The 22,500-nt window shown below is 47.2% G+C and overlaps 1 protein-coding gene across 1 annotated transcript in view; it reads right to left on the bottom strand.

The window, feature by feature from the left end:
• The window catches only part of LOC106594561 (calcium uptake protein 1, mitochondrial), a 164,384-nt gene that overhangs the window by 93,399 nt on the left and 48,485 nt on the right, over window positions 1-22,500 (bottom strand). Inside the window, 1 exon segment of the mRNA XM_082970386.1 lies at window positions 19,478-19,640. Coding sequence (XP_082826512.1) covers window positions 19,478-19,640 — 163 coding nt within the window.

Genomic DNA, 22,500 nt, shown 5'->3' with positions numbered 1-22,500 from the left:
GGTGTTGTCATGCCATGATTTTAGTCAACTGGTGTTGTCATGCCATGATTATAGTCAACTGGTCTTGTCATGCCATGATTATAGTCAACTGGTCTTGTCATGCCATGATTATAACAAACTGGTGTTGTCATGCCATGATTATAGCAAACTGGTGTTGTCATGCCATGATTATAGAAAACTGGTGTTGATTATAGTAGAATTGGCTATAACACATTCGGTATTGGACGATCAGGCCAGATGAGATGCCTGTACCATCCTGGGTTAACCATCTGTACCATTCTGGGTTAAACCATCTGTACCATCCTGGGTTAAACCATCTGTACCATCCTGGGTTAAACCATCTGTACCATCCTGGGTTAAACCATCTGTACCATCCTGGGTTAAACCATCTGTACCATTCTGGGTTAAACCATCTGTACCATTCTGGGTTAAACCATCTGTACCATTCTGGGTTAAACCATCTGTACCATTCTGGGTTAAACCATCTGTACCATTCTGGGTTAAACCATCTGTACCATTCTGGGTTAGACCATCTGTACCATCCTGGGTTAAACCATCTGTACCATCCTGGGTTAAACCATCTGTACCATCCTGGGTTAAACCATCTGTACCATTCTGGGTTAAACCATCTGTACCATTCTGGGTTAAACCACCTGTACCATTCTGGGTTAACCATCTGTACCATTCTGGGTTAAACGATCTGTACCATCCTGGGTTAAACCATCTGTACCATCCTGGGTTAAACCATCTGTACCATCCTGGGTTAAACCATCTGTACCATTCTGGGTTAAACCATCTGTACCATTCTGGGTTAAACCATCTGTACCATCTTGGGTTAAACCATCTGTACCATTCTGAGTTAAACCATCTGTACTATACCAAGACAACCCGGGTTAAACCACATGCACCATCCTGGGTTAAACCATCTGTTCTACACTAAGACAACCAGGGTTAAACCATCTGTTCTACACTAAGACAACCAGGGTTAAACCATCTGTACTATACCAGGGTTAAACCATCTGTACTATACCAAGACAACCAGGGTTAAACCATCTGTACTATACCCAGACAACCAGGGTTAAACCATCTGTATTATACCAAGACAACCAGGGTTAAACCATCTGTACTATACCAGGGTTTAACCATCTGTACTATACCAAGACAACCAGGGTTAAACCATCTGTACTATACCAAGACAACCAGGGTTAAATCATCTGTACTATACCAGGGTTAAATCATCTGTACTATACCAGGGTTAAACCATCTGTACTATACCAGGGTTAAACCATCTGTACTATACCAGGGTTAAACCATCTGTACTATACCAGGGTTAAACCATCTGTACTATACCAGGGTTAAACCATCTGTTCTACACTAAGACAACCAGGGTTAAACCATCTGTACTATATCAGGGTTAAACCATCTGTACTATACTAAGATAACCAGGGTTAAACCATCTGTACTATACCAAGACAACCAGGGTTAAACCATCTGTACTATACCAGGGTTAAATCATCTGTACTATACCAGGGTTAAACCATCTGTACTATACCAAGACAACCAGGGTTAAACCATCTGTACTATACCCAGACAACCAGGGTTAAACCATCTGTACTATACCAGGGTTTAACCATCTGTACTATACCAAGACAACCAGGGTTAAACCATCTGTACCATTCTGAGTTAAACCATCTGTACTATACCAAGACAACCAGGGTTTAAATCATCTGTACTATACCAGGGTTAAACCATCTGTACTATACCAGGGTTAAACCATCTGTACTATACCAGAGTTAAACCATCTGTACTATACCAGGGTTAAACCATCTGTACTATACCAGGGTTAAACCATCTGTTCTACACTAAGACAACCAGGGTTAAACCATCTGTACTATATCAGGGTTAAACCATCTGTACTATACTAAGATAACCAGGGTTAAACCATCTGTACTTTACCAAGACAACCAGGGTTAAACCATCTGTACTATATTAAGACAACCAGGGTTAAACCATCTGTACTATATCAGGGTTAAACCATCTGTACTATACCAGGGTTAAACCATCTGTACTATACCAAGACAACCAGGGTTAAACCATCTGTACTATAACAGGGTTAAACCACCTGTACTATATCAGGGTTAAACCATCTGTACTATACCAGGGTTAAACCATCTGTACTATACCAGGGTTAAACCATCTGTACTATACCAAGACAACCAGGGTTAAAACATCTGTGCTATACCAGGGTTAAACCATCTGTACTATACCGGGGTTTAACCATCTGTACTATACCGGGGTTAAACCATCTGTACTATACCAGGGTTTAACCATCTGTACTATACCGGGGTTAAACCATCTGTACTATACCAGGGTTTAACCATCTGTACTATACCAGGGTTTAACCATCTGTACTATACCAGGGTTTAACCATCTGTACTATACCAGGGTTAAACCATCTGTACTATACCAGGGTTTAAACCATCTGTACTATACCAGGGTTTAACCATCTGTACTATACCAGGGTTTAACCATCTGTACTATACCAAGGGGTTTAACCATCTGTACTATACCAGGGTTTAACCATCTGTACTATACCAGGGTTTAACCATCTGTACTATACCAGGGTTTAACCATCTGTACTATACCAGGGGTTAAACCATCTGTACTATACCAGGTTTTAACCATCTGTACTATACCAGGGTTTAACCATCTGTACTAGTACCAGGGGTTTAAACCATCTGTACTATACCAGGGTTTAACCATCTGTACTATACCAGGGGTTTAACCATCTGTACTATACCAGGGTTAAACCATCTGTACTATACCAGGGTTAAACCATCTGTACTATACCAGGGTTTAACCATCTGTACTATACCAGGGTTTAACCATCTGTACTATACCAGGGTTAAACCATCTGTACTATACCAGAGTTAAAACCATCTGTACTATACCAGGGTTTAACCATCTGTACTATACCAGGGTTTAACCATCTGTACTATACCAAGACAACCAGGGTTTAAAACACGTTTCAAGCTCATCCTCTAGAGCACCTGTGTCAAACTCATTCCTCGGAGGGCTGAGAGTCTGCGGGTCGTGGCTCCACCCTTGCACTTAACTGATGAATGAATGTCACCTGATTAGCAATGAACTCCCCTCACTTCGTTGTCTAGGTCTTAACTGAAAGGGAAAAAAAAACAAAAACCTGCAGACACTCGGCCCTACGTTGGAATGAGTTTGACACACCTGTCTAGAGGTCTAGATTGATGAATTAGAGCGAGGTGTGGTGTGACCGACGTGTGTCACAGGTAATCAATGTCATTATGCTACTACAGTACTATACTGCCAACGCATAGAAATGACTGACTGTCTGTCAGTTACAGCTGGATCAATGAATAATGCATGGTACCTGTCTCCTATCTTCTTCTCTTTCCCCTCCTCTCTCTCCCTCACTCTCCACCCGCCTTCCATCTCCTCCTTCCCTTCTCAGTCACTCTCTCCTCCTCTCCCTTACTCACTCCCTCCATCCCATTTCCTTTATCTGTGTTCACCTCTTTCGTAGTGGTGCCCTTTCTCCTCTTCCTCACTCTCCATCCCTCTCTTCATCGCTGTTCAGGTCTCTCGGTGACCCTATCCTAACCCGGTCTCCAAGTGATGACATCATGGGGATTTTACAGCCCAGACAGTGCACCACCTCTCTGTCTCTCCTATGACATCACAGCCACTCAGGGCACTACTGCTCAGTCTGTGGCGCTAACTAGGTACTAGAAGGTCTCTCTCTCTCTCTCTCTCTCTCTCTCTCTCTCTCTCTCTCTCTCTCTCTCTCTCTCTCTCTCTCTCTCTCTCTCTCTCTCCTCTCTCTCTCTCTCTCTCTCTCTCTCTCTCTCTCTCTCTCTCTCTCTCTCTCTCTCTCTCTCTCTCTCTCTCTCTCTCTCTCTCTCTCTCTCTCTCTCTCTCTCTCTCTCTCTCTCTCTCTCTCTCTCTCAGAATTGTTGTCTTAATCTGTTGTTGTCTAGTACTGTGTTTTTGCTAGCTAGGGCCATCTACTTTAAGTGCTGACTTCAAAATGGCCTGTGTCGCTCCCCTCCTTAAGAAACCAACACTGAAATCATCTGGCGTTCAAAAAATCTACAGACCTGTATTTGTCACGCCCTGGCCATAGAGAGGTTTTTATTCTCTATTTGGGTTAGGCCAGAGTGTGACTAGGGTGAGCATTCTATGTTCCTTTTTCTATGTTTTGGTATTTCTTTGTTTTGGCCGGGTATGGTTCTCTATCAGGGACAGCCGTCTATCGTTGTCTCTGATTGGGAACCATACTTAGGTAGCCTTTTCCCACAGGGTTGGTGTGGGTAGTTGTTTTCTGTTTGGTGTGTTCACCTGACAGAGCTGTTGCGTTTTGTTCCACTTAGTTTTTTTGTTGCAGTGTTCAAGTTATTAATAAACATCATGAACACGTACCACGCTGCGCTTTGGTCTACTCCTTCTTCCAAAGACGACCGTTACAGTATCATTCTTTCTTATCTTTCCAAAACACTTGAGCGTTCTGTCTCTGATCAACTCTCTCTACCTCTCTCAGAACCATCTTTGTGACCCTAACCAGTCAGGCTAAGAAACGGGTCACTCAACAGAGACTGCTCTTCTCTGTGTCACGGATGCTCTCAGCACTACCAAAGCTGACTCTCTCTCACCTCTGTTCTCATCCTCATAGATCTATCCACTGCCTTCGACACCGTGAACCATCAGATCCTCCTCTCCACCCTCTCAGGGCTGGGCGTCTCAGGCTCTATCAGATCCTCCTCTCCACCCTCTCAGGGCTGGGCGTCTCAGGCTCTATCAGATCCTCCTCTCAGAGCTGGGTGTCTCAGGCTCTGCACACTCCTGTATTGCATCCTACCTGGCAGGCCACTCCTACTAGGTGACGTGGAGAGGATCTGTGTCTGAACCACGTACTCTCACTACTGGTGTCCCCCAGGGCTCAGTTCTAGGCCCTCTCCTCTTCTCTCTATAGACCAAGTCACTCAGCTCTGTCATATCCTCACATGGTCTCTCCTATCATTGCTATGAGGATGACACACTACTTTTCTCCTTCCGCCCTTCTGACACCCAGGTGGCGACATGCATCTCTGCGTGCCTGGCAAATATGTCAACTTGTATGTCAGTCCACAACCTCAAGCTCAACCTCAACAAGATGGAGCTGCTCTTCCTACCGGGGAAGGCCTGCCCGCTCAAAGACCTCTCCATCACGGTTGACAACGCCACAGTGTCGCCCTCCCAGAGTGCAAAGAACCTTGACGTGACCCTGGACAACACCCTGTCGTTCTCAGCAAACATTAAAGCAGTGATTCGCTTCTGCAGGTTCATGCTCTACAACATCCGTAGAGTACGATCCTACCTCACACAGGAAGCGGCGCAGGTCCTAACCCTGGCACTTATCATCTCACGTGTGGATTACTGCAACTCGCTGTTGGCCAGACTCCCCGTTTGTGCCATCAAACCCCTGCAACTTATCCAGAACACTACAGCCCGCCTGGTGTTCAACCTTCCCAAGTTCTCCCATGTCAACCCGCTCCTCTGCACACTTCACTGGCTTCCAGTCGAAGCTCACATCCACTACAAGGCCATGGTGCTTCACTACGGAGCAGCAAGAGGAACTGCCCCTCCCTACATTCAAGATAGGCTCAAACCCTACACCCCAACCTGAGTACGTCGTTCTGCCACCACCTGGTCTCTTGGCCCTCCCATCCCTGCAGGAGGTGAGCTCCCGCTCAGCCCAGTCCAAGCTCTTCTCTGTCCTGGCACCCCAGTGGTGGAACCAGCTTCACCCTGAAGCTAGGACAGCAGAGTCCCTGTCCATCTCCCCACCCCTGAAGCTAGGACAGCAGAGTCCCTGTCTATCTCCCCACCCCTGAAGCTAGGACAGCAGAGTCCCTGTCCATCTCCCCACCCCTGAAGCTAGGACAGCAGAGTCCCTGTCCATCTTCCCCTGAAGCTAGGACAGCAGAGTCCCTGTCCATCTTCCCCCCTGAAGCTAGGACAGCAGAGTCCCTGTCCATCTTCCCCCCTGAAGCTAGGACAGCAGAGTCCCTGTCTAAGATTAGTGGACTGACTGTAAATCGCTCTGGATAAGAGTGTCTGCTTAAATGGCTAAAATGTTTCTCCCCCTCTTGCTCTTCTTCTCCCCCTCTGATGTGAGAGACAAAAGAGAAGATAACTGGCTCTTTAAGGTAGCAGGAAGGAAAAGGACCGTCCCTCAGCTCTTTACTTCAATAGGCTACTACACTAATGGACTATGTCCCAATTTGCACACTATTCCCTACATAGTGCACTACTGGCCCTCGCTTCATACTCGTCGCAAAAACCCACTGGCTCCAGGTCATCTATAAATCTCTGCTAGGTAAAGCCCCCACCTTATCTCAGCTCACTGGTCACCATAGCAGCACCCACCCTTAGCACGCGCTCCAGCAGGTATATCTCACTAGTCACCCCCAAAGTGTCACGTTCGTCGTAAGGATGGGACCAAGGCGCAGCGGGAATGTGTATGCTCATCTTCTTCATTTAGAAGAAAACCAAAATTAACACTTAATGCAAAACAATGACGAAAAAACTGTCCTGTGAGGCACACAGCTACACACGGAACAACTACCCATAAATCCCATAGACAAAACACCCCTACTAAATAGGACCTTCAATTAGAGGCAACAAGAAACAGCTGCCTCCAATTGAAGGTCAAACCAATAAACTAAGCATAGAAATATACTAACTACAACGAACATAGAAATACAATAACATAGAGCATGAACCAAAAAACCCTGAAACACTCTAAACAAACACCCCCTGCCACGCCCTGACCAAACTACAATAACAAACAACCCCTTTTCTGGTCAGGACGTGACACAAAGCCAATTCTTCCTTTGGCCGCCTCTCCTTCCTGTTCTCTGCTGCCAATGACTGGAACGAACTGCAAAAATCACTGAAGCTGGAGACTCAGATCTCCCTCACTAACTTTAAGCACCAGCTGTCAGAGCAGCTCACAGATCACTGCACCTCTACATAGCCCATCTGTAAATAGCCCATCCAATTACCTCATCCCCATACTCTGATTTATTTATTTATCTTGCTCTTTCGCACCCCAGTATCTCTACTTGCACATTCATCTTCTGCACATTCTACCATTCCAGTGTATAATTGCTATATTGTAATTACTTCGCCACCATGGCCTATTTATTGCCTTACCTCTCTTATCCTACCTCATTTGCACATGCTATATATAGATCTTTCTACTGTATAATTGACTGTATGTTTGTTTATTCCATGTGTAACTCTGTGTTGTTGTTTTTGTCGCACTGCTTTGCTTTATCTTGGCCAGGTCGCAATTGTAAATGAGAACTTGTTCTCAACTGGCCTACCTGGTTATATAAAGGACTTGTTCTCAACTAGCCTACCTGGTTAAATAAAGGACTTGTTCTCAACTAGCCTACCTGGTTAAATAAATAAAAATAAAAATAAATAAATAAAAAACTTTCGACCAGAGTGCTACTGGCCCAGGTTAAATGTAGTGCACTAAATAATGAATAGAGTGCCACTTGGGACACGCACTGACGGTGAGCTGCACAGGATTGGAGAACATGCAGATTTTAAAAGTGGTGAGCTGCACAGGATTGGAGAACATGCAGATTTTAAAAGTGGTGAGCTGCACAGGATTGGAGAACATACAGATTTTAAAAGTGGTGAGCTGCACAGGATTGGAGAACATGCAGATTTTATAAGCGATGAGTCAACCTCTCCTGTGTGTGGTCCTAACCTCTGAAAGTCAAGCCATGCCATCCATGGTGGGGGAAGAAGTTGAATGTAACACACATTCCTCCTAACCTCTGAAAGTCAAGCCACGCCATCCATGGTGGGGGAAGAAGTTGAATGTGACACACATTCCTCCTAACCTCTGAAAGTCAAGCCACGCCATCCATGGTGGGGGAAGAAGTTGAATGTGACACACATTCCTCCTAACCTCTGAAAGTCAAGCCACGCCATCCATGGTGGGGGAAGAAGTTGAATGTGACACACATTCCTCCGAACCTCTGAAAGTCAAGCCACGCCATCCATGGTGGGGGAAGAAGTTGAATGTGACACACATTCCTCCTAACCTCTGAAAGTCAAGCCACGCCATCCATGGTGGGGGAAGAAGTTGAATGTGACACACATTCCTCCTAACCTCTGAAAGTCAAGCCACGCCATCCATGGTGGGGGAAGAAGTTGAATGTGACACACATTCCTCCTAACCTCTGAAAGTCAAGCCATGCCATCCATGGTGGGGGAAGATAAATAAAAATAAATAAAAATAAATTAACCTCCCCTCTCTTCTCTCTTTATACCACTCTCTCCATTTCTCTATGTATATATAGCTGAGACACTGCTATACCTTACCCTCAGTCCCCATGGACTCACTGTTAGCTAAACCTAATGACCTAAAATATTGATGTGTGTGTGTGTGTGTGTGTGTGTGTGTGTGTGTGTGTGTGTGTGTGTGTGTGTGTGTGTGTGTGTGTGTGTGTGTGCGTGCGTGCGTGTGTCTGTGTGTCTGTGTGTGTGTGTTTCCGTGATCCAAGGATGACAGAGGTCGCTCCAAGGACAGTTATGATGAATAGTCACAATTTGACATTTCCCTATTCTCATTAAACTAAATGCAGAACCTTTTCATGCCTGAAGATTCCATTATTAAGTGGTGGAATTCTAACTTCAATGCGTGTCCTTTTTCTTTGTAAAATCGTCAATTTAATTTAATTTAATGGTCTTGACCTACACGCAGGGGAAATATTTGGATATCTGAAAACATTTTTTGCATTATTTGTATGCAAAGTTTTTTTTTTCATTTGAATTTTTTGTTATTTTCCCCTGGGCTCATTTATAATTAACAAATAAAACGGTGGAAAGCTGAGGCAGAACTAAAAACACACATATCCACTTTCTCTTTAAAACCTTTAAAACTAAGACTCAGTCTGTCTAAGACCAGACCAGAATCCATTCAGATTACATCAATGGAGTTGGACCAGCCTGGTCACAGGTAAACTGCTGTACCTGAGGATAGAGTTGGACCAGCCTAGTCACAGGTAAACTGCTGTACCTGGGGATAGAGTTGGACCAGCCTGGTCACAGGTAAACCGCTGTACCTGGGGATAGAGTTGGACCAGCCTAGTCACAGGTAAACTGCTGTACCTGGGGATAGAGTTGGACCAGCCTAGTCACAGGTAAACTGCTGTACCTGGGGATAGAGTTGGACCAGCCTGGTCACAGGTAAACCGCTGTACCTGAGGATAGAGTTGGACCAGCCTTTTCACAGGTAAACTGCTGTACCTGCAGATAGAGTTGGACCAGCCTGGTCACAGGTAAACTACTTTACCTGGGGATAGAGTTGGACCAGCCTGGTCACAGGTAAACTACTTTACCTGGGGATAGAGTTGGACCAGCCTGGCCACAGGTAAACCGCTGTACCTGGGAATAGAGTTGGACCAGCCTTTTCACAGGTAAACTACTTTACCTGGGGATAGAGTTGGACCAGCCTTTTCACAGGTAAACTACTTTACCTGGGGATAGAGTTGGACCAGCCTGGTCACAGGTAAACTGCTGTACCTGGGGATAGAGTTGGACCAGCCTGGTCACAGGTAAACCGCTGTACCTGAGGATAGAGTTGGACCAGCCTGATCACAGGTAAACCGCTGTACCTGAGGATAGAGTTGGACCAGCCTGGCCACAGGTAAACCGCTGTACCTGGGGATAGAGTTGGACCAGCCTGGTCACAGGTAAACTGCTGTACCTGCAGATAGAGTTGGACCAGCCTGGTCACAGGTAAACTACTTTACCTGGGGATAGAGTTGGACCAGCCTGGTCACAGGTAAACCGCTGTACCTGAGGATAGAGTTGGACCAGCCTGGCCACAGGTAAACCGCTGTACCTGAGGATAGAGTTGGACCAGCCTGGTCACAGGTAAACCGCTGTACCTGGGGATAGAGTTGGACCAGCCTGGTCACAGGTAAACCGCTGTACCTGAGGATAGAGTTGGACCAGCCTGGCCACAGGTAAACCGCTGTACCTGAGGATAGAGTTGGACCAGCCTGGTCACAGGTAAACCGCTGTACCTGGGAATAGAGTTGGACCAGCCTGGTCACAGGTAAACCGCTGTACCTGAGGATAGAGTTGGACCAGCCTGGCCACAGGTAAACCGCTGTACCTGAGGATAGAGTTGGACCAGCCTGGTCACAGGTAAACCGCTGTACCTGGGGATAGAGTTGGACCAGCCTGGCCACAGGTAAACCGCTGTACCTGGGGATAGAGTTGGACCAGCCTGATCACAGGTAAACCGCTGTACCTGAGGATAGAGTTGGACCAGCCTGGCCACAGGTAAACCGCTGTACCTGGGGATAGAGTTGGACCAGCCTGATCACAGGTAAACCGCTGTACCTGGGGATAGAGTTGGACCAGCCTGGTCACAGGTAAACCGCTGTACCTGAGGATAGAGTTGGACCAGCCTGGTCACAGGTAAACCGCTGTACCTGAGGATAGAGTTGGACCAGCCTGGCCACAGGTAAACCGCTGTACCTGAGGATAGAGTTGGACCAGCCTGGCCACAGGTAAACCGCTGTACCTGGGGATAGAGTTGGACCAGCCTGGCCACAGGTAAACCGCTGTACCTGGGGATAGAGTTGGACCAGCCTGGTCACAGGTAAACCGCTGTACCTGAGGATAGAGTTGGACCAGCCTGGTCACAGGTAAACCGCTGTACCTGGGGATAGAGTTGGACCAGCCTGGTCACAGGTAAACCGCTGTACCTGGGGATAGAGTTGGACCAGCCTGATCACAGGTAAACCGCTGTACCTGGGGATAGAGTTGGACCAGCCTGGCCACAGGTAAACCGCTGTACCTGAGGATAGAGTTGGACCAGCCTGGTCACAGGTAAACTGCTGTACCTGGGGATAGAGTTGGACCAGCCTGGCCACAGGTAAACCGCTGTACCTGAGGATAGAGTTGGACCAGCCTGGCCACAGGTAAACCGCTGTACCTGAGGATAGAGTTGGACCAGCCTGGCCACAGGTAAACCGCTGTACCTGAGGATAGAGTTGGACCAGCCTGGTCACAGGTAAACCGCTGTACCTGAGGATAGAGTTGGACCAGCCTGGTCACAGGTAAACCGCTGTACCTGGGGATAGAGTTGGACCAGCCTGGTCACAGGTAAACCGCTGTACCTGGGGATAGAGTTGGACCAGCCTGGCCACAGGTAAACCGCTGTACCTGGGGATAGAGTTGGACCAGCCTGGCCACAGGTAAACCGCTGTACCTGAGGATAGAGTTGGACCAGCCTGGTCACAGGTAAACCGCTGTACCTGGGGATAGAGTTGGACCAGCCTGGCCACAGGTAAACCGCTGTACCTGGGGATAGAGTTGGACCAGCCTGGTCACAGGTAAACCGCTGTACCTGGGGATAGAGTTGGACCAGCCTGGCCACAGGTAAACCGCTGTACCTGGGGATAGAGTTGGACCAGCCTGATCACAGGTAAACTGCTGTACCTGGGGATAGAGTTGGACCAGCCTGATCACAGGTAAACTGCTGTACCTGGGGATAGAGTTGGACCAGCCTGGTCACAGGTAAACCGCTGTACCTGGGGATAGAGTTGGACCAGCCTGGCCACAGGTAAACCGCTGTACCTGGGGATAGAGTTGGACCAGCCTGATCACAGGTAAACCGCTGTACCTGGGGATAGAGTTGGACCAGCCTGGCCACAGGTAAACCGCTGTACCTGGGGATAGAGTTGGACCAGCCTGGTCACAGGTAAACCGCTGTACCTGGGGATGGCGCTCTAAAAAGGGCAAAGGACTTTGTTTCCAAGGACACCCTCCTTGCAATCTACCAAAGCATGAGAACAACACAGCTGGACAACTGTGCCACAGTGTCTTCTCAACAAGACAGGTCTGTAACCAGCTTCAGCTATCAATAACAGGGCTGCTGGTATCATGACCGGACATTGACGGAGGGATGAAAACACAGAGGAACCATTACAACACCCCAGTGCCTGTTTTTAATTGACAGAGCTGTAATTGTAGTGTTAAAACAAAGTTTGGCTGACAACGGAAAGGACATTAAAACACATAATAGTAGCACTAGTAGTATTATTAAAGTAGCCAATGGGATTCATATCTTAATAAGAACTTTCTCCGTGACTTTAATTTTCTTTTTCCTGGTCAGTTTTTCTCTTGTCATCGTCTACTTATGAATAATTCCCCTGCAACATGAGACTACTAAAACCAACCAATTCGCACTCACTAACAAAGGGCATCGTCCACCTCTTGTGAATGTTTATTCACATTTTTTTTTTTAAATAGCATCAACAAGCTCCCTGGGTTAGTAGACAAGGATGGTGTTACATGTCAGACCTGTTCAGGTGTGAGCCTCCATCCGTCCTCCGAGGGTGCACCAGAGAAGCATCTAAAGCCTACGACGGAACCATCAGCGCTAACTAAACGCCACCTTCCAAGGCCGTCTGCGGTTGTCCGACGACTCACCCTGAATGTTAACGTCTTACCTATTGATCGCTACGTACATTCAGTCGGTATCTGCCGTCCTATAAGTCCTTTGTGTGACTTCAAAAACAAATTCATACTTCTAGCTTGGGAGTAAAATTGTTATGATAACATAGCTACAGTATTTCACTTTAACGTGTGTATACTATTGCTTACTAGGTGTGTCCAATCAATGTTGTAACCACTCCCTCTTCAAATTAGGGTTAATTGGAAAAGCTGTTAAAAAGAGAACATTGTATTATTTCTTTGTACTCCCTGACGAAGGCCGTGCAGCCGAAACGCGGCGGATTTTTATAAACATTGTTTCTATTGAACATGCCATACTAATAAAGGCATTTTAATCAATTATATGAAGAGTGCCTTGGTCCTCCTTTCTTTTTGAAATTCATAAGCGGTTGGATCGTCACCAAAACCAATCAGTGTAAAAGTTGATAACGTCATCGTGTAGGCCGGCTCTGACCCAACCTATCGGTTCCTGGGACCGATCTTAAGGATCTTAGGGAGGCTAATCCAGATACGTCAGTTGGCCGGAGCGATGAGGATGGGCAGCCAGGCTATATGCAGACTACCGTGCACCGAGTGCATTCTCCGAGGACAATCTGTGGAACATTCTTGTGAGGACTAGAGTGTGGAGAACGCATAAAACATTACATTTGAGAAGCACTCAAACTCCACCTACTGTATTACCTCACGCTGCATTCACTGGGTAGCTAGCCAGTTAACCCTATTGACTAACTATGGACTTATCCATTCACTGGGTAGCTAGCCAGTTAACCCTATTGACTAACTATGGACTTATCCATTCACTGAGCCTTCTTCCAGCCAGAACAATGGGGTGGTTAGAGCGTTGGACTAGTAACCGAAAGGTTGCAAGATCAAATCCCTGAGCTGACACGGTACAAATCTGTCATTCTGCCCCTGAACAAGGCAGATAACCCACTGTTCCTAGGCTGTCATTGAAAATAAAAATTTGTTCTTAACTGACTTGTCTGGTTGAATTAAAAAATGAATGGCAACAATAGAGACACAACAAGATATACACTAAGCAAATATTTTACTTCACAACTATGTGAATCATAATAATGCAGTGATGTAAAGTACTTAAGTAAAAATACTTTAAAGTACTACTTAAGTAGTATCTGTACTTTACTTTACTATTTATATTTTTTACAATTTTTACTTTTACTTCACTCCATTCCTAAAGAAAATAATGTACTTTTTACTCCACACATTTTCCCTGACACCCAAAAGTACTCGTTACATTTTCAATGCTTCGCAGGACAGAAATGGTCCAGTATACACTACCGGTCAAAAGTTTTAGAACACCTACTCATTCCAGGCTTTTTCTTTATTTTTACTATTCTAGTGAAGACATCAAAACTATGAAATAACACATATGGAATCATGTAGTAACCAAAAAAGTGTTAAACAAATCAAAACATATTTTATATTTTGAGATTATTCAAAGTAGCCACCCTTTGATTTGATGACAGCTTTGCACGCTCACGGCCCATAGAGCAGAGGACAGGGACTCTCTGACTGTGACTGACAGTTAGGTGCTGAGAGAGATAAGTGGTTGTGGAATAAAATGTACTGTAATCTTTCCTTCGCTGCTCTCCAGTTCAATTATATTCAATTCAAGGGGCTTTATTGACATGGGAAACATATGTTAACATTGCCGAAGCAAGTGAAGTAGATAATATACAAAAGTTAAATAAACAATCAAAATGAACAGTAAACATGAGTCACAGAAGTTTCAAAAGAATAAAGACATTACAAATGTCATATTATGTCTATATGCAGTGTTGTAACGATGTGCAAATGGTTAAAGTACAAAATTCAAAAGGCACTCGCACATCTGAGCAATCTTATTAGCAAGTGCATGGTAACAGCTGAACAAGATGAACGATAAAGGAAACCGCACACTGCTCTTGATAGTATCACTGATCTTTAATAAGCTTTACGTATCGGCCTTCATCAGAGCTTTACGTATCAGCCTCACGGCCTTCCTCAGAGCTTTACGTATCGGCCTCACGGCCTTCATCAGAGCTTTACGTATCAGTCTCACGGCCTTCATCAGAGCTTTACGTATCAGCCTCACGGCCTTCCTCAGAGCTTTACGTATCAGTCTCACGGCCTTCATCAGAGCTTTACGTATCAGGCTCACGGCCTTCCTCAGAGCTTTACGTATCAGTCTCACGGCCTTCCTCAGAGCTTTACGTATCGGCCTCACGGCCTTCATCAGAGCTTTACGTATCAGTCTCACGGCCTTCATCAGAGCTTTACGTATCGGCCTCACGGCCTTCCTCAGAGCTTTAGGTATCAGTCTCACGGCCTTCATCAGAGCTTTACGTATCAGTCTCACGGCCTTCATCAGAGCTTTACGTATCGGCCTCACGGCCTTCATCAGAGCTTTACGTATCAGCCTCACGGCCTTCATCAGAGCTTTACGTATCAGTCTCACGGCCTTCCTCAGAGCTTTACGTATCGGCCTTCATCAGAGCTTTACGTATCAGCCTTCATCAGAGCTTTACGTATCAGTCTCACGGCCTTCATCAGAGCTTTACGTATCAGTCTCACGGCCTTCATCAGAGCTTTACGTATCAGCCTTCATCAGAGCTTTACGTATCAGTCTCACGGCCTTCATCAGAGCTTTACGTATCGGCCTTCGTCAGAGCTTTACATATCGGCCTCACAGCCTTCATCAGAGCTTTACGTATCAGCCTTCGTCAGAGCTTTACGTATCAGCCTTCGTCAGAGCTTTACGTATCAGCCTTCGTCAGAGCTTTACGTATCAGCCTTCGTCAGAGCTTTACGTATCAGCCTTCGTCAGAGCTTTACGTATCAACCTTCGTCAGAGCTTTACGTATCAGCCTTCGTCAGAGCTTTACGTATCAGCCTTCGTCAGAGCTTTACGTATCGGCCTTCATCAGAGCTTTACGTATCGGCCTCACAGCCTTCATCAGAGCTTTACGTATCGGCCTCCCAGCCTTCGTCAGAGCTTTACGTATCAGCCTTCATCAGAGCTTTACGTATCGGCCTTCGTCAGAGCTTTACATATCGGCCTCACGGCCTTCATCAGAGCTTTAGGTATTGGACTCACAGCCTTCATCAGAGCTTTACGTATCAGCCTCACGGCCTTCATCAGAGCTTTACGTATCGGCCTCACGGCCTTCATCAGAGCTTTACGTATCGGCCTCACGGCCTTCATCAGAGCTTTACGTATCAGCCTTCCTCAGAGCTTTACGTATCAGCCTCACGGTCTTCGTCAAAACTTTTGGGAATTTTTTAAAATTTGCACCCTTATGTAGACCTAGCCCCACCCACATCCGTTCCACACATCGAAAGGGTTTGGAGGCGAAGGAAAAACAAGTAAGTGCTACCAAATATAACAATATGCATTCCGTTCCACACACTTCCATGGATGTGGGTGGGGCTAGGTCTACATAAGGGTGCACATTTTAAAAAAAATCCTAAAGTTTTGACGAAGGCCGTGAGGCTGATACATAAACGTATTAAATATCAGCGATACTATCAAGAGCAGTATGCGGTTTCCTTTTTCCTTCATCAAGTACAAAAGGGAAAATAAACATAAATATGGGTTGTATTTACAATGGGATTTATTCTTCACTGATTGACCTTTTCTTGTGGCAACAGGTCACACATCTTGCTGCTGTGATGGCACACTGTGCAAATAGTTAAAATACAAAAGGGAAAATAACTAAACATAAATATGGGTTGTATTTACAATGGTGTTTGTTCTTCACTGGTTGCCCTTTTCTTGTGGAAACAGGTCATAAATATTGCTGCTGTGATGGCACACTGTGGTATTTCACCCAGTAGACATGGGAGTTCATCAAAATGGGGTTTGTTTTCGAATTCTTTGTAGATCTGTGTAATCTGAGGGAAATATGTGTCTTTAATATGGTCATACATTTGGCAGGAGGTTAGGAAGTGCAGCTCAGTTTCCACCTCATTTTGTGGGCAGTGTGCACATAGCCTGTATTCTCTTCAAAGCCAGGTCTGCCTACTGCGGCCTCTCTCAATAGCAAGGCTATGCTCACTGAGTCTGTACATATTCAAATGGTTAGTGAGCGGAACCCAGACCTCACAACCATAAACAGCAATGGGTTCTATAACTGATTCCAAGTATTTTTAGCCAGATCCTAACTGGTATGTCAAATTTTATCTTCCTTTTGATGGCATAGAAGGCCCTTCTTGCATTGTCTCTCAGATCATTAACGGCTTTGTGGAAGTTACCTGTGGCGCTGATGTTTAGGCCAAGGCATGTATAGTTTTTTGTGTGCTGTAGGGCAACGGTGTCTAGATGGAATTTGTATTTGTGGTCCTGGCAACTGGACCTTTTTTGGAACACCATTATTTTTATTGCCAGGGCCCAGGTCTGGCAGAATCTGTGCAGAAGATCTAGGTGCTGCTGTAGGTCCTCCTTGGTTGGGGACAGAAGCACCAGATCATCAGCAAACAGTAGACATTTGACTTCAGATTGTAGTAGGGTGAGGGCCGGGTGCTGCAGACTGTTCTAGTGCCCTCGCCAATTCGTTGATATATATGGTAAAGAGGGTGGGGCTTAAGCATATAGGGGATGGAATGCTGTCACCTCCAGGCAGGTGTTTGTCCTTCTGTGTGCTGAGGGTTGTTAGGTTCTTGTCCAGTTCTGGCATGTAGGTCGCCACAGACTAGTACATGTCCCTGGGCCTGGAAATGATTGATTTCCCCCTCCAGGATGGAGAAGCTGTCTTCATTAAAGTATGGGGATTCTAGTGGGGGGATATAGGTAGCACACAGGAGGACATTTTTCTCTGTCCAGATAATTTCCTTATTAATTTCTAACCAAATGTAAAATGTTCCTGTTTTGACTAATTTAATAGAGCGTGTTAGGTCTGCTCTATAGCAAATTAGCATACCCCCTGAGTCTCTTCCCTGTTTCACACCTGGTAGTTTGTTGGATGGGATTACCAGCTCTCTGTAACCTAGAGGGCAATCAGTGGGTCTGTCTCCTCTATACAATGTTTCTTGTAGGATGACAATGTCTGTATTTCCGATTTCTTTGTTGAAGTCCGGGTTCCTGCTTTTTAGGCTAAAAGGCAGATGACCTCAGGCCTTAGATATTCCAGAATGAGATATCGTAGTGAAGGCTTTGTGCTCCATAACGTGTCCAATGTTGTTGGCCGTTTGGTTTGGCCTCAGGCCAGTAAGTGTGAGCAGAGCCTGCTGAGCATCTGGTACATTCCATTGGCTTGGGCTAGTGTAAGAGTGGGGGTTGGGCCTATTGGCTTGCTCACGGCCTGGGCGTATGTGTGACTTCCATGTTGAGGCACTCTTTCTGCAATCTTTCTCTTATAGAATCTTACTGTGGGTGATGAAGGGAGAAGGAGAGGGAGAGAGAGATTGGAAAGCTATCTGTCTCTAAACAGAGAGTACACAGTGGCAGAAAATCTGACCACTGTGACCGACCCTAAATTAAGAAAATCCTTGACTATGTACAGACTCAGTGAGAATAGCCTTGCTATTGAGGAAGGCCGCCGTAGGCAGACCTGGCTCTCAAGAGAAGACAGGCTATGTGCAACACTGCCTACAAAATGAGGTGGAAACTGAGCTGCACTTCATAATCTCCTGCCAAATGTATGACCATATTAGAGACACATATTTCCCTCAGATTACACAGATACACAAAGAATTTGAAAACAAATCAAACATTGATAAACTCCATATCTATAACGCAGTGTGCCATCACAGCAGTAAGATTTGTGGCCCGTTGCCATGAGAAAATGGTAACCAGTGGAGAACAAACAACACTGTGAATATATTATGTTTATTTATTTTATTCATCTTCACTTTGCACATCGTTACAACGCTGTATATAGACAGAATATTTCTTTATTATTGTGGAACTTTTGTGAGTGTAATAATTTACCGTTAATTTTTTTGTGTTTATTTCACTTTATCCATTTCACTTGCTTCGGCAATGTTAACATGTTTCCCAATAAATAAATAATTAATAAATAAGGAGGAGAGAAGAAGAGAGAGGGAGAGAGAAGGAGAAAAGGAGAGACGGAGAGAGAGGGGAGAAGGAGAGAGAAGGGAGAAGGAGAGAGAGAGAGGAGAAAAGGAGAGACGGAGAGAGAGAGAGACGGAGAGGGAGAGAGAGGAGAGAAGGAGAGAAGAAGGGAGAGAGAAGGAGAAAAGGAGAGACGGAGAGAGGGAGAGACGGAGAGGGAGAGACGGAGAGGGAGAGAATGAGAGGGAGAGAAGGAGAGGAAGTGGAAGAATTTCAGAAGTGACCAGCCAACCCAAGTCCAGCCCAAGTCAGTATTTAAGACAGGCAGTAAATACTATAGGTTACATTTCTCCAGACGTATCCCTCAACTTTAGAGCAAACTGTGGCAGGGCCAGATGAAGGTTTGACTTTAAATGAAGCAGTAATTAGATGGGAGAGAGTGGTGAGGTGTTATTATCCTAACTATTACACACATATACTTCAGCTCTGTCACTCAAGGCTCGTGATGAAATATCACTGGTTCAGTGTATTATTATTATACCACCTGTCATGTCCTAATGTTACCCTCACACCTCTCCCCTGCCCCCACCTCTTCACCCCCCCCCCCCCCCCCCCCCCCCGCCCTCTATTGTAGCCTATTGGACAGCTTATAGCCGGGCCTGCCCCCTATTGCAGCCTATTGGACAGTTTATAGCCGGGCTTGCCCCCTATTGCAGCCTATTGGACAGCTTATAGCCGGGCCTGCCCCCTATTGTAGCCTATTGGACAGGTTTTAGCCGGGACTGCCCCTCCCCTCTGCATGAGGTATATTTATAACCCAAACCCCTCCACCATTCAGTGAAGGAGAGAGAGAGAAATAGAGAGAGATGGGGATATTTTAAACTTTAGACTCACTCTCTGGCTGTTTCTCATTTGGGCTGATGGAGCGGACAAAGTCGTGTGGAGTCATGTAAACCTCTGCATCTCCCTGCTCACTAATGATCTTTAGTGTGGCGAAGTAACGGAAGATCTTGTCCGGAGTGGAGTAGGCTCTAATCCTATTCTCATACTCCATCACCTGGGGAGGGGAGAGAGGGAGAGGGGGAAGTAAAAGGGAGAGGGGAGAGAGAGGGACAAGGGAGAGAAACAGAGAGAGGGAGAGGAGAGCGACAGGAGAGAGAGAAGGACAGGTGAGAGAGAAAGGGAGAGAAGGGCAAGGGGGTGAGAGACAAGGGAGAGCGAGTGAGGGACAGAGTAGAGAAAGAGAGAGAGAGGGGGGGAGGGGGAAAGAAGGGAGAGGGAGAGAAATAGAGGGATATACGAGAGAGAGTGGGGAGAGATGGAGAGGGGAGAGAGGGAGGGACATGGGATGGAAATGGGAGAGAGAGGAACAGCGGAGAGTGACAGGAGAGAGCGGGAGAGAGAAGGTGAGGGACAAGGGAGAGAGAAGGGAGCGAGAGGGACAGGAGAGCGGGGAAAGAGAGAGACATGGGAGAGAGGGACAGGAAGGAGAAAGGGGGAGACGGGAGAGAGAGAAAGGGGATTGAGAGAGTGTGACAGGGAAGAGGGACAAGGGAAGGAGAGGGGAGAGAGGGGGACGGGGAGGAGAGGGAGAGAGAGAGGGGAGAGGGGGAGAGAGAGAGGGGGAGAGGGGGAGAGGGGAGAGGGGGACGGGGAGGAGAGGAGAGGGAGAGAGAGAGGGGAGAGGGGGAGGAGAGGGGAGAGAGAGGGGGACGGGGAGGAGAGGGAGAGAGAGAGGGGAGAGGGGGAGAGAGAGAGGGGGAGAGGGGGAGAGAGAGAGGGGGAGAGGAAGACAAGGGAAGAAAAAGGGAGGAAGAGGGTAAGAGAACACATGTACTGTCAGACCATTTCCAGGCTTTAAATAGGCCTGTTATTCTATAGGGCATTCAGGAGTACAACAGTTCATCGGTTAGGAAGGAATGGGTTTGGAAGAAGCTTGATGAATTTAGACAGGTTGTCATCACACTCACTTGTCCCCACAGGGAGGGGGCATCACGACAATGTGCCATGGGACAGCTTAGCTGTCATACACTCCGGCAGAGTGGAGGAGGAAAACACATTCAGAGTGACTGCGAAATGTCACCCACACAAATACAGCTAGCTAGCTAGCTAGGGAGACTAGAGGAGGAGAGGCACCAGCTAGCTAGGGAGACTAGAGGAGGAGAGGCACCAGCTAGCTAGGGAGACTAGAGGAGGAGAGGAACCAGCTAGCTAGGGAGACTAGAGGAGGAGAGGAACCAGCTAGCTAGGGAGACTAGAGGAGGAGGGGAACCAGCTAGCTAGGGAGACTAGAGGAGGAGGGGAACCAGCTAGCTAGGGAGACTAGAGGAGGAGAGGAACCAGCTAGCTAGGGAGACTAGAGGAGGAGAGGAACCAGCTAGCTAGGGAGACTAGAGGAGGAGAGGAACCAGCTAGCTAGGGAGACTAGAGGAGGAGAGGAACCAGCTAGCTAGGGAGACTAGAGGAGGAGAGGAACCAGCTAGCTAGGGAGACTAGAGGAGGAGAGGAACCAGCTAGCTAGGGAGACTAGAGGAGGAGAGGAACCAGCTAGCTAGGGAGACTAGAGGAGGAGAGGAACCAGCTAGCTAGGGAGACTAGAGGAGGAGAGGAACCAGCTAGCTAGGGAGACTAGAGGAGGAGAGGAACCAGCTTGCTAGGGAGACTAGAGGAGGAGAGGAACCAGCTAGCTAGGGAGACTAGAGGAGGAGAGGAACCAGCTAGCTAGGGAGACTAGAGGAGGAGAGGAACCAGCTAGCTAGGGAGACTAGAGGAGGAGAGGAACCAGCTAGCTAGGGAGACTAGAGGAGGAGAGGAACCAGCTAGCTAGGGAGACTAGAGGAGGAGAGGGACCAGCTAGCTAGGGAGACTAGAGGAGGAGAGGAACCAGCTAGCTAGGGAGACTAGAGGAGGAGAGGAACCAGCTAGCTAGGGAGACTAGAGGAGGAGAGGAACCAGCTAGCTAGGGAGACTAGAGGAGGAGAGGAACCAGCTAGCTAGGGAGACTAGAGGAGGAGAGGAACCAGCTAGCTAGGGAGACTAGAGGAGGAGGGGAACCAGCTAGCTAGGGAGACTAGAGGAGGAGAGGAACCAGCTAGCTAGGGAGACTAGAGGAGGAGAGGGACCAGCTAGCTAGGGAGACTAGAGGAGGAGAGGAACCAGCTAGCTAGGGAGACTAGAGGAGGAGAGGAACCAGCTAGCTAGGGAGACTAGAGGTGGAGAGGAACCAGCTAGCTAGGGAGACTAGAGGAGGAGAGGAACCAGCTAGCTAGGGAGACTAGAGGAGGAGAGGAACCAGCTAGCTAGGGAGACTAGAGGAGGAGGGGAACCAGCTAGCTAGGGAGACTAGAGGAGGAGAGGAACCAGCTAGCTAGGGAGACTAGAGGAGGAGAGGAACCAGCTAGCTAGGGAGACTAGAGGAGGAGAGGAACCAGCTAGCTAGGGAGACTAGAGGAGGAGAGGAACCAGCTAGCTAGGGAGACTAGAGGAGGAGAGGAACCAGCTAGCTAGGGAGACTAGAGGAGGAGAGGAACCAGCTAGCTAGGGAGACTAGAGGAGGAGAGGAACCAGCTAGCTAGGGAGACTAGAGGAGGAGAGGAACCAGCTAGCTAGGGAGACTAGAGGAGGAGAGGAACCAGCTAGTGTAACCGATGTGAAATGGCTAGTTAGTTAGCGGGGGTGCGCGCTAATAGCGTTTCAATCGGTGACGTCACCCGCTCTGAGACTTGAAGTAGGGTTGCCCCTTGCGTTGCAAGGGCCGTGGCTCTTGTGGCGCGATGGGTAACGATGCTTCGGTGGGTGTCAGTTGTTGATGCGTGCAAGGGTCCCTGGTTCGAGCCCGGGTTGGGGCGAAGAGAGGGACGGAACCTACACTGTTACACTAGCTAGGGAGACTAGAGGAGGAGAGGAACCAACCAGCT

The sequence above is a fragment of the Salmo salar genome, chromosome 28 (genome assembly GCF_965601325.2).
Source record: "Salmo salar chromosome 28, fSalSal1, whole genome shotgun sequence".
NCBI lineage: Eukaryota > Metazoa > Chordata > Actinopteri > Salmoniformes > Salmonidae > Salmo > Salmo salar.
This window is presented reverse-complemented; position numbering and strand designations above follow the sequence as displayed.